General features: G+C 39.6%; 1 protein-coding gene across 1 annotated transcript in view; it reads left to right on the top strand.

Annotated features, from left to right (window-relative positions):
- The window catches only part of LOC126336160 (bile salt-activated lipase-like), a 42,803-nt gene extending 32,282 nt beyond the window's left edge, over window positions 1–10,521 (top strand). Inside the window, exon 9 of the mRNA XM_049999652.1 lies at window positions 10,217–10,521. Within this exon, the coding sequence (XP_049855609.1) occupies window positions 10,217–10,370 (154 nt within the window). The 3' untranslated portion in view covers window positions 10,371–10,521. The remainder of the gene's footprint in view (window positions 1–10,216) is intronic.
- The last annotated feature ends 1,780 nt before the right edge of the window (window positions 10,522–12,301 follow it).

Raw genomic sequence — 12,301 nt, 5'->3', positions numbered from 1 at the left:
TTTATGAGCAATGCACTATAAGCTTTAATATACTTTGAAACAAAACTGATCTGTACAGTCTATGGTACCACTGCATCTCATTCGAGGTCTGATGAAATGTCTTTTAGTTCTGTGATTGTTTACTGTTGGCAATACCATAAATTTCCCGATGGAGCGCTTAGTAAGCCACAGCAAAAATCATAGAAACGTAACTTTAAATGCACTTTTAAGCCTAGATCTCTTGTCATGGGTATGAAAACAGTTATACTACTGCATCCAAACGAAAAGTATTACATTACAGCTTTTACACGTAAAGTATTTTTTGATGTTTTACGTATTTCATTAAGGAACCAATGACAAGGGCAGGTTATCATAGATTAATTGAATGTCTTCCGCCAAATTACAAAAAGTTAATAGTAGGGAAGATGAGTTTGCTTCCATAAAAGCTGTTCTGGTGAAATGAGTCGTCATATTGGAGCGCGGAGACATGGCTGCGAAATGAGTCGCCAAATTGAACCGCGGAGAGCACGGCTTGTGATTTGGGGGAGGATATAAGTCCGCCTCGCTCCACCAGGAGCTCATGTCGTCAACGCATCTGAAGATGCCGACTCCTCTGATCGGCGTAATATTAAAAGTGCCCGTTGGACGCTATGGACCGGCAGTACACCCGTGGACTTTTCGATAACGAAACATGCATTACGATCTACAACTGAATAAGCCGTATAAGGTAAAATTTGTCAACTGTTACAAAGCAAGTGACAAAAGATAATATACATAACTATAAGTGTCAAAATTTTCCACATTAATAATCAGTGGCAAGGAAGAAATGAAAAATAATGTTATTTGTGTGCGCACAACTAAGAAATTTCACTGTTTTACAGGAATACACACAGAACACAAACCATTACTAACCCACAACAAACATATGTAATATAACAAATCAACAAAAACACATTTGAGAACTGGAAAGAATCACGATTGAACTAACTAAAGAAAAGGATATACTACTGCATCCAAACGAAAAGTCAGAAATTAGCTGCAAGAAAGAAATACGGGTAGAAAGGCATTAGTAATTTGTCAGTCAAAAGAAGAAACCTTGAAATATCATCTTATATTAAGAAAGAAAATGGGAAAGATATAAATACTTAAATGGTACTCCAAAGTAAACTTAACTTTCCGATTAAATAATGCTGTAAATGACGTGTTTTTGTTTCATCTTCAGCATGTTACTTTGAATGAAACAGGGTTAAATGATGGAAAATGGCTTGGTTAAAAACAGCGGTAAGAAACAAACGCAAGTAAAGTAACCAAAGCTAGGTCTCAGTGCACTGAACCCTTATGAATTTTTATTTCGTACCTCAGTCTTCATCACATTTCTCATCATTATAAACTTATCATTATCATGTTACATTTTACTATCATTCCTTCATATACTTTTACATTCATGCTCATATTTCGACTACTACGAAACAAATTCTCTACATCAGTATCACATTTCTCCTCTGTCAACATCCCACAGTGCATCATTTATCAACAGCCATACATTTCATCTTACCTCTTCAAAACCAGCAATATTACAAACGCAGCAGGAGAACCTAAATACAAGCTACACCATAATACATTAAAAAATTAAATTCTTCTGGGACACTAAGGAGAACGAAAACTCATCTTCATCTTATCTGATCATTTTCCAGCCTTAAAGCTTCACTTTGGCACATAATTTTGGACCGAGTCGGTGCAGTGGCTACCACACTGGAGTCACATATGGGAGGACAACGGTTCAAATCCGCATCCGGCCATCATGACTTAGGTTATCCATTATTTCCCTAAATCGGTTCCGGCAAATGTCGGAACGGTTAGTTTGAAACGGCAAGGCCGAGGTCCTTTACAGCAAAGCACATAATTTTGCTTACCTAGATTCATTGGGCTCCTGAGTTATATTTTCATATTTTCCTAAAACGAACATTTATATAACTTGAAAGGAACATTTTCACAAGCAAACATACCCACATAATGCCGTCTTACAACATTTAAAGAAAAACCATAAACTCATGGCAGGAAAATCAAATTTAAAAGTAAGGTCTAAAGTAATGCGTATACTACAAGAAGAAAAGCGAACAGGACTCTGTAAATCCTTCTTCTCTGTCTTAATCGCTCATGCAAGTCTTACAAATTTTCCATCATCTACTTCCATCAGCTGAGGAACAATTAATCCCTTCTGTGGTAGATATGAATCCCTTAAACATATAAAAAGATATTCAGAAACACGGAAAAGTACTCTGTACCAAATACCATGTATTCTCTACATTACAATTCAGTACATGGAACTGAAAAGGCAACAATACAAATTACAGCAATAGATATTCCACAATCAACTGACAGTCAACTGGCCCAAGAAGTAAGCTAGGTACAAACATACTAAGTGAAAAATGGTCATTGAGAATTCACTGCTTTCTTCTTTTCGAAAATTTAGAAACACAGTAAATTTTCTAACCGTCAGAAAACGATTGTAATCGAAGCCGTTCGCCATCTTGTCTACGACAGAAATTTCATTCTCAATAATCCTACATACTATTAGTTTCATTGTTCATTAGATATTTGATGACAATGTCAAAAATCAGCAACATCGCCTCCTCGAGTAAGTTTCTTTCGATTCCTGTGAGCTGATGGCACATTGTATTTACGTTTCGATTCTGTTCTTGCTTGTTTTCATTTGAGCATCTTTAAATTATTTTAAAGCCTTTTATTCTCCTGCTTCCAAAAAATGGGTAGGTAAAGTGTCATCCGAGCCCCTTCTGCATTGGACGACGAATTTGTGATTTTCACGGTAAGTTCGTCAACTTTCTCAGAACTTTCTGTATTTCCGATTGTAATTTCTGTGCTTCGATATGTTCACCTGTTTCGCGAATTATAACATCGAATCAATCGTTCTGTTCCTTTACTTGAGTGATCACAGCACTCTGCATTACACTATTTCTCTTAAAAATTCTTCACATGTTTTTCTTGACGGGACATCCACAACTGTTGTTCATCGTCATTGATTAAATACGCTACAGTTGTGAAACTTACTTATTTCTAAAAAGAAAAGCTCTGCCCAATTTCAGGACATATTTCCCATCTTCAGGTTCATCTCAAAAATTTGCAATGGATAATAAAACCTGTCCACATGATTAAGATAAAAAGAAACCATAGAAATTCCTAGAAAAACGTATAGCAAGTATATCAAAATGTGTGTCTACAAAGGCTGCGTAACAAGTTTAAAATAATTTCAAAATATGCTAAAATAGTACATCTATGGTGCATAAGCTATTTTAACACATTTTAATCTATTTTAATCTTAGTTATGCAACCTTTATGGACTCAAATTTTAGTGTAGGTGTAGGGGTTTCTTCTGAGAATTTCTATTGGTCCTGTTTAGCTTTGATTATCTTAATAATGTGGATAGTTAGTATTATTCATTTAAAATTTAGCAGATGCACCTGCAGGTGAGACTTGTATCCTGCAATAGGTTAGTGGTGTCCTTTTTAGAAATAAATAATTATTACAATTGTAACGGATTTTATCATTGATAAGAATTATTCTTTACTCCACTGTTGATTCTTTTCAACATTTGAAATCATCTCATCTACCCTTTTCTCTCTTTCTGAAAATGTTTCGTTCTGTTGACGCTCGTCTCATTATTATGGAACCTGGTCTCAATAATATTCATTATCGTTTGGAATTCGTCATTGATCTCTTTCCTAATTAGAGTTGTTGAATTCTCTTTCTGTGATTTTATCGCTTCCTGTGAACTAGTATATTCTTCGATTGACTTTTTATCTATTCCAGTTTCTCTTCTTGTTTTCTAGTGTTTTCTTCCTGTGGCCTAATCAACTCTTCCCGGTTTTCTTTCAGTGACCTAATATTTTCTTCCTGTTTCCTGGTACTATCCTCAATATATGCTATCGTGCCTTCATGCAGATTTTTCATCTGTAGCAACAATTCTACAATACTGACGTTACCAGATTCTACAGTAATATCAACAGAAAGCGACGCAAGTACAGTTTTGGTAGTACTGTGTAAATTCCTATCAAAGAATGAAATACTATAAAAAATTCGTTGCCCATAAAAAATGAAACTTTTCAACACTGACTGGCCACGAAAACGTAACTTGCCCCAGATGGTAAATTAATAAAAATCCTGCATATATTAAATCAAATCTACTAAAATATCTACTACAATGACCTTAATCTGACAATTAATTTGCATTAAATCGCAAAAATATCGCTCAAATCAAACAAAAACAAATTCCATTTTGTTACAGGAACGTATGTACAGCCACTTCGGTTGCACCAAATTTTGAGAATTGATCACGGTTTCGACTGCACTAGGGCAATCCTCGTCAGAATAAAAAATTATGTGGGGTACATGTAATCACACCATCGTTAAACACGTCTGAGCAAAATTGCTGTCGTCAAACAGAAATCCCGAACACTAAATGACAAACGCGCGAACGAGTAACACTGCACTGCAAGAATAAGGTCAGCTGACAAAGTATGTCAAGTCTGAACTAACTTCATCTAAACTGATCATGATAATAATTTTGTAATTCAGTGCTTAACGGTGAATGATTTTAGACGCTCAAAAGTTATGAACATTAAAATACAGTGGCGCAGAAAACTGACTAACTAAGAAAAAAGAAGAAAATAGATACTTGCCAAGTGCAGTGCTGTGAAAAGCAGCTATGCTATGCACATCATGGTTTATTTTGAACGACTGCGATTCACTCAATGCAATGCAGCAACACTCAATTACAATATTAAATTTTCCTGAGTAAACGGTGGGGAGAACTAAACTTACTGAATGATGATAAGAACGAAACATTCAAAAATTATGTTGTGAATTTTGAAAATCATTCCTTAAAAATTACAACAGTCTTTACAATATTAATTTCCAATTAAAAAATATTACTGTTCCATTTAATGCGTTACTGAAACGCTAATGGTGCTCAGAAACTAAACTCTAAATGAAAGACGTATGAGCAAATAATTTTGCTTCATCTCGCCTCGATAATCAAGCTAACTGGCCAGAATCACCTAGAAAAATCATGGTAAAAATTTGCTTCGTTCAGAGTCATCAAAAACTACGCATGTGAGTGTCCTGTAGCGACATTATCTGACTATCTTCATACTTTTCTAATTAATCTTTAGAAAATCACATTTCCAAAAAGCAACGTCCTCCGCGTTTTCTTCTCTGTGTTCAGCAAGTTATTTTCAGACCGCTCAGCAGCGTGACCAACACCCAACTCTGTCGCTTAGTTGCCACTGAATGCTCACTGGCCATGTCAATCCCATGGGCCTCTCTCGGAATACCAAAAATAAGCAAGAAACATACACTCTGCAAAAACTATAATACTGAGTGAACCAGAGCTGCACTAATAATACGGGTATGGCTGGGGGCTAGTACAGAATAATTCAATTTCTTTTGACTTCTGACAACAATTTACTTTGTTTCTGTATTGTATTGAAAATTTCTGTACTAAAGTCCAAATGTCGACTGTATATAATGCTGAAAATTAGTTTATGTGGTTCCTACATGACTGGAGAAATCAGTACAGTAGAAAACGAAAGGATAGCTTTAATAGATCAAGTAGCAAAGCCAGCAGAGGGTCAAGCAGATAAAAAGATACGACCTAGTAGGAATCTTTGGAGAACAAAAGTGAAATAGAATTTAATTGATGAAATGAGAAAAGATGCAGGGGAAAAGGAATACAAACGTTTAAAAAATGCAATTGACAGGCAATGCAAAATGGCTACGCAGGAATGACTAGTGGAGAAATCTAAGGATTCAGAAAAGTATGTCGTTAGCGGAAAGATAAATAACGTCTACAGGAAAATTAAAGAGGCTTTTGGAGTGAAGAGGAGCAGCTCTTCGTATATCAAGAGCTCAGATGGGAAAGCAGTCCTAAGCAAAGAATGGAAAGCTGAAAGGCGGAAGGAGTATATAGAGCGTCTACGCAAGGGAGATAAGCTTGAAGGCAGTATTATACACTCCTGGAAATTGAAATAAGAACACCATGAATTCATTGTCCCAGGAAGGGGAAACTTTATTGACACATTCCTGGTGTCAGATACATCACATGATCACACTGACAGAACCACAGGCACATAGACACAGGCAACAGAGCATGCACAATGTCGGCACTAGTACAGTGTATATCCACCTTTCGCAGCAATGCAGGCTGCTATTCTCCCATGGAGACGATCGTAGAGATGCTGGATGTAGTCCTGTGGAACGGCTTGCCATGCCATTTCCAACTGGCGCCTCAGTTGGACCAGCGTTCGTGCTGGACGTGCAGACCGCGTGAGACGACGCTTCATCCAGTCCCAAACATGTTCAATGGGGGACAGATCCGGAGATCTTACTGGCCAGGGTAGTTGACTTACACCTTCTAGAGCACGTTGGGTGGCACGGGATACATGCAGACGTGCATTGTCCTGTTGGAACAGCAAGTTCCCTTGCCGGTCTAGGAATGGTAGAACGATGGGTTCGATGACGGTTTGGATGTACCGTGCACTATTTAGTGTCCCCTCGACGATCACCAGAGGTGTACGGCCAGTGTAGGAGATCGCTCCCCACACCATGATGCCGGGTGTTGGCCCTGTGTACCTCGGTCGTATGCAGTCCTGATTGTGACGCTCACCTGCACGGCCCAAACACGCATACGAACATCATTGGCACCAAGGCAGAAGCGACTCTCATCGCTGAAGACGACACGTCTCCATTCGTCCCTCCATTCACGCCTGTTGCGACACCACTGTAGGCGGGCTGCACGATGTTGGGGCGTGAGCGGAAGACGGCCTAACGGTGTGCGGGACCGTAGCCCAGCTGCATGGAGACGGTTGCGAATGGTCCTCGCCGATACCCCAGGAGGAACAGTGTCCCTAATTTGCTGGGAAGTGGCGGTGCGGTCCCCTACGGCACTGCGTAGGATCCTACGGTCTTGGCGTGCATCCGTGCGTCGCTGCGGTCCGGTCCCAGGTCGACGGGCACGTGCACCTTCCGCCGACCACTGACGACAACATCGATGTACTGTGGAGACCTCACGCCCCACGTGTTGAGCAATTCGGCGGTACGTCCACCCGGCCTCCCGCATGCCCACTATACGCCCTCGCTCAAAGTCCGTCAACTGCACATACGGTTCACGTCCACGCTGTCGCGGCATGCTACCAGTGTTATAGACTGCGATGGAGCTCCGTATGCCACGGCAAACTGGCTGACACTGACGGCGGCGGTGCACAAATGCTGCGCAGCTAGCGCCATTCGACGGCCAACACCGCGGTTCCTGGTGTGTCCGCTGTGCTGTGCGTGTGATCATTGCTTGTACAGCCCTCTCGCAGTGTCCGGAGCAAGTATGATGGGTCTGACACACTGGTGTCAATGTGTTCTTTTTTCCATTTCCAGGAGTGTAGAAAGGGAAGTGGACGTAGATAAAGATGATGTGAAAGACATGATACTGCGACAAGAAACTGACATAGTTCTGAAACAAGATCTCGGGAGAAGAAGTTATTCCGTCAGAGCTGTTGATACCCCTGGGAGAGGCAGCCATGACAAAACCCTTTCACCTGGTTGGCAAGACGTATGAGAGAGGCGAAATACCTTAAAGACTTCAAGAAGCATATAAAATTGCAATTCCAAAGAAAACAGTGGCTGAGAGGTGTGAAAATTACCGAACTATCAGTTAAATCAGTCATGGTAGGAAAATAGTGGGACAAATTCTTTACAGAAGAAACAAAGAACAGCTAGAAGCCGACCTCGGAGAAGATCAGTTTCGTTTCAGGAAAAATCTAGAAACACGCGCGGCAATACTGATCCTCCGACTTATCTTAGACGGTAGATTGAGGAAAGGCAAACCTATATTTACAGCGTTCTTGGGCTTAGCTTTTGACAGTGTTGAAGGTAGCAGAGGTAAAACACAGGGAGCGAAAGGCTATTTACAACTTGTACAGAAACCAGACGGTAGTAATTGGAGTTCAGGGGCATGAAAGGGAAGCAGAGCTTGAGAATGGAGTGAGAGAGGGTTGTAGCCTATCCGAAATGTGATTCAATTTGTGCACTGAAGAAGCAGTAAAGGAAACCAAAGAAATATTTGGAGTGGGAATTAAAGTTAGGGGAAAATAAATAAGAACTTCGACGTTTCCCAATCACATTTTAATTCTGTCAGAGACAGCAATGGAGTTGGAAGGGCAGTTGAACGGGATGGACATTATCTTGAAAGGAGGACGGAAGATGAACATCAATAAAATCAAAACAAGGATAGTGGAATATAGAAGAATTAAATCAGGCGATGCTGAGGGATTTAGCTTAGCAAACGAAGCGCGTAAAGTAGTAGTTGAGTTTTGCTATTTGGGCATCAAAATAACGGATGACTGCCGAAGTAGAGAGGATATAAAATGTAGACTGCCAATGGAAAGAAAAGCAGAGAAATTTGTTAACATCGAATACAGACTGAAGCGCAAGGAAGTCTTTTCTGAAAAAATTTGTCTGGAGTGGAGCCGTGTATGGAGTTGAAACATTGACAATAATCACTTTAGACAAAAAAAGAATAGAAGCCTTCAAAATTTGGTGCTAAAGAAGAGTGCTGAAGATTAGGTAGGTTGAGGAGGTAGTAAACAGAAATGGCGTGACAAGAAATTTGTGGCACAACTTGTTCAAAAGAAGAGATCGATTGATAGGACACATCCTGAGACATCATGGAATCACCAGTTTAGCATTGGAGGGGAGGCAAAAATCGCACAAGAAGACCATGAGATAAATACAGTAAGCAGTTCCAGAAGGATGTTGGTTCCGAGGTTATTCGGAAATGGAAAGGTTCGCATAGGATGGAGCAGCATGGAGAGCTGCATCAAACCAGTCTTCGGACTGACGACCACAACAACTATATAACCGTACGTCTGCACAAATTGCACTCTGTGTAAGGAACCACAGTTTGGACAAAATTGGATTCGTCGAGGTGGTCCTGCTCCACGGCCATACCCGCCATAAGTCATGTCAACAACAAACTTCACCTTTTGAGGGCCTATTGAGACTCACGTTTACGAGACTCCTGTCGTTACTCACATGGAGATGGATTGTCACAGCCGCAGAAGAACTACGACAAACTCCTGGGAATTTGGAGCCGATAAGACAACTCATGGTGTATCGTTGTACGCTCCGCCGTTATCATGGTTGTCCTTATATTCAACAATACGTCTAAGCGGATAGATTCGCATTTGTTAGTAAACTATACACCGAGGGAACAGACTCGACACGCTGTCACAAAAGCGTAAGAGTTTCGTTTCATTGTTGTGGCATTACTTGTTTTTTCTGTTGTGCATTTTGGTTATTACATGTTACGGGATATTTAATTGTAGTGAAGGTACTTGTACTATAAAACCGGATAAATCATAATTACATTATCATTCTGTATCTAGGCAGCCAGGAACCGCAAGTCCCTTATACTAAAATACTCATAAAATAACCCTGGACGACCTCTGAAATTCTGTAGGTGGAGTTTTGCTGTATTATACGTCTGATGACTGAGTGTACTACTGCGTGGGGCGCGGGGCGCGTCTACAGCGTGTTACCGCACGATAACACTGTATTCAGAAGTGGCACCGCGTCGTCTTATCAGACAAATTCCAGTTCTGCGTACAGCATCATGTTACATGTGTCTTTATGTCGTCTGCCGCAGGGGAACGAACGTTCCCATACTCCATTTTTCATTGCAACATGGGCCTGGCGTAGAGTTGAAGCATGCGGAATGACATACTGATAACTTTCATCGAATTTCAGTTCGATTCAATGGCGAACTGTGTTGTCTTAGAACCATTGTTTCTGCGAGAGGTGGCAGCCTAATGTAGAGTATTTCGCACTCAGTATCCCAGCATCTCATCGACAGATTTAATAATGTAATCTGCGTGCTATACTGTACATGCACTGCCATCATTAGATAAAAATAGAACTTTAAGCCTTAGACACAATGTTTCACATCAAAATTCTGCTATACATTATAGAGAATCTGACACTTAGATACACTTTTTAACGGTATACAATATATTTGGGTTCTGTTTTGAATTCAGCAAGCGCATAGTCGAAATGTACCATAAGGAATCTCTACTTATTGTGATCTAGACAAATCCTGAGTGTAAGAAATTAAATGTTACTATGTTGAAGGGACGCTGGGTAATAAACCGCAACGTTTGTATTCTTGTTTCAGCAACCCAACACCGGAAGGAAACTCGCTTGTGACAGAAGTCTGGAACGAGTATGACGAATCGTCGCCGACATACCTCGAGATAACATCTCCTCTTAAAACAGCGAAGAGTTTGTTTGGTACAGATATGAATTTCTGGCACGATCTGCTGCCGTAAACACAAATTTCCTTGTGCGGTTTAAGGGAAGTTTGGTCATTTATTACGAAGTAATCGTACTAAAAACGTAAATATCAGTCAGTGACTTCATCATAAAGTGAAAAAAGATGACAGTCCTCTTCATTATAAAATATGTACTAAATGCGTCTAATTGAACGAATAAATAAATGTTATAGATGTAAATGCTTCCATAAACTTTCGTTTTCCAAAATGTTATGCTTTGTAGTACCACCTTCTATCACTTATTTTTAAGTAATACTCCGACAGTACGAAAATATTTTGCATAAATGTACTAAACACTGACGTACAGTGTGCAATATATTCTGAGCTTCTTTATGACACCGTTTCTTCAATAGATTGTATATAGGGGTAAGTACAAATCATAACGATGGTTATTTGATAACACTCTGCAATAACTTATTGATGTGTTTACAAAACAGTAGATACAAGTAGATACAATGATCGCAGACAGACATAGACAGATAGTGTTCGAGGGCTTGAGAGAGAGAGATTCTTGTTCACATAAGAGAAAGGATGACGAAATAACAATATTGATTAAATGTATTGTACAACTCTGTCACAAAATAATCCAAAAATATGGAAGTTTCTTCCTTTACATCGTTTTAACTATCCGCCTGAAGAAAATGTTTCACCGTCGCAATGTAAATAATAATGTTTTAATTAACAATAGCAAAATAAAATACAATTCAGTGATGCACAAACACCACTCATTTAGAAAAATGGTTCAAATGGCTCTGAGCACTATGGGACTTAACATCTATGGTCATCAGTCCCCTAGAACTTAGAAATACTTAAATCTAACTAACCTAAGGACATCACACAACACCCAGTCGTCACGTCTCGTTCAGAAACAGAGCAAGTATGCCCAAGTATGAGTAACATTCCATTTTAACCGGAATTATGAATATTTTTTCAGTGATGTTGTTCTGCTTGAGTAAAACAAGTCATTAATGAAGAAATGTGAAACATACCAGTCAGTAGTGCGTCTACCATCAAACGTCTGCTGAAAGTTATCATGTACTAGTCATTTGGCCCGCAACACTGACGGCACAAGCCTTACAGCCTTTTCGACACTGTCATCATCAGGCGACAAGCCATGCTTCTATTAGATGATATCATCCTATCCATCCCTCCAACCCCCACCCCCTCCACTTCACACTCGTCCAGTTAGCAGCCACCGTGGCTATCCTCCCAAGATAGCCAAAGGACATGAATTTTTTGCAATATATTCGAAAGCATTTCTCCAAAAAATAGGTAAGTTGAAACTTACAGCATTTCCACTTCAAAATACATCAGAAACACACACACATTTGCATTTCATCTCCGTCTGCTTTCACATATCATAAACTGTACTCCTCGGAAACGTAACCTCCTCTCTCTCTCTCTCTCTCTCTCTCTCTCTCTCTCTCTCTCTCTCTCTGTGTGTGTGTGTGTGTGTGTGTGTGTGTGTGTGTGTGTGTGTGTCTCTTTCTCTCTCTCCGCCTGTGCAAGGCACAATAGCATGAAACAAGACGATATAATATATTAAAGAGGATATTTTTCCACATATTCACTTTCTGAGCAAATGCAACGGAAATTTTTTAATCTCAAAGAAACTAAGTTATATAAATTTACATCAAAGAGTATGCATGGTACTTGCTAACAAACAAATTCGATTACGTATTTTCCTGGCGATTGACTGTTTAATCTAGTCAATAAGAAAGGGGTATTTCCATTTGCATATGTGAGTTAACGTCACTTACTTTTAAGGTCTACAATTTACATTTTTCACACACAGACACACAGCCGCGCGCGAGCGCTCGCACGAGTGCGCACAATAACATTTTATATATGTTTTACATTTTTCGGATATTTCCATTATTCACACTTTTTAGGCATTCACAATAAAAACAAGAATCATCATCATCGTA

The sequence above is a fragment of the Schistocerca gregaria genome, chromosome 2 (genome assembly GCF_023897955.1).
Source record: "Schistocerca gregaria isolate iqSchGreg1 chromosome 2, iqSchGreg1.2, whole genome shotgun sequence".
Lineage (NCBI taxonomy): Eukaryota > Metazoa > Arthropoda > Insecta > Orthoptera > Acrididae > Schistocerca > Schistocerca gregaria.
The sequence above is the reverse complement of the archived record's forward strand: the minus strand, read 5'-3'. Positions and strand labels throughout refer to the sequence as shown.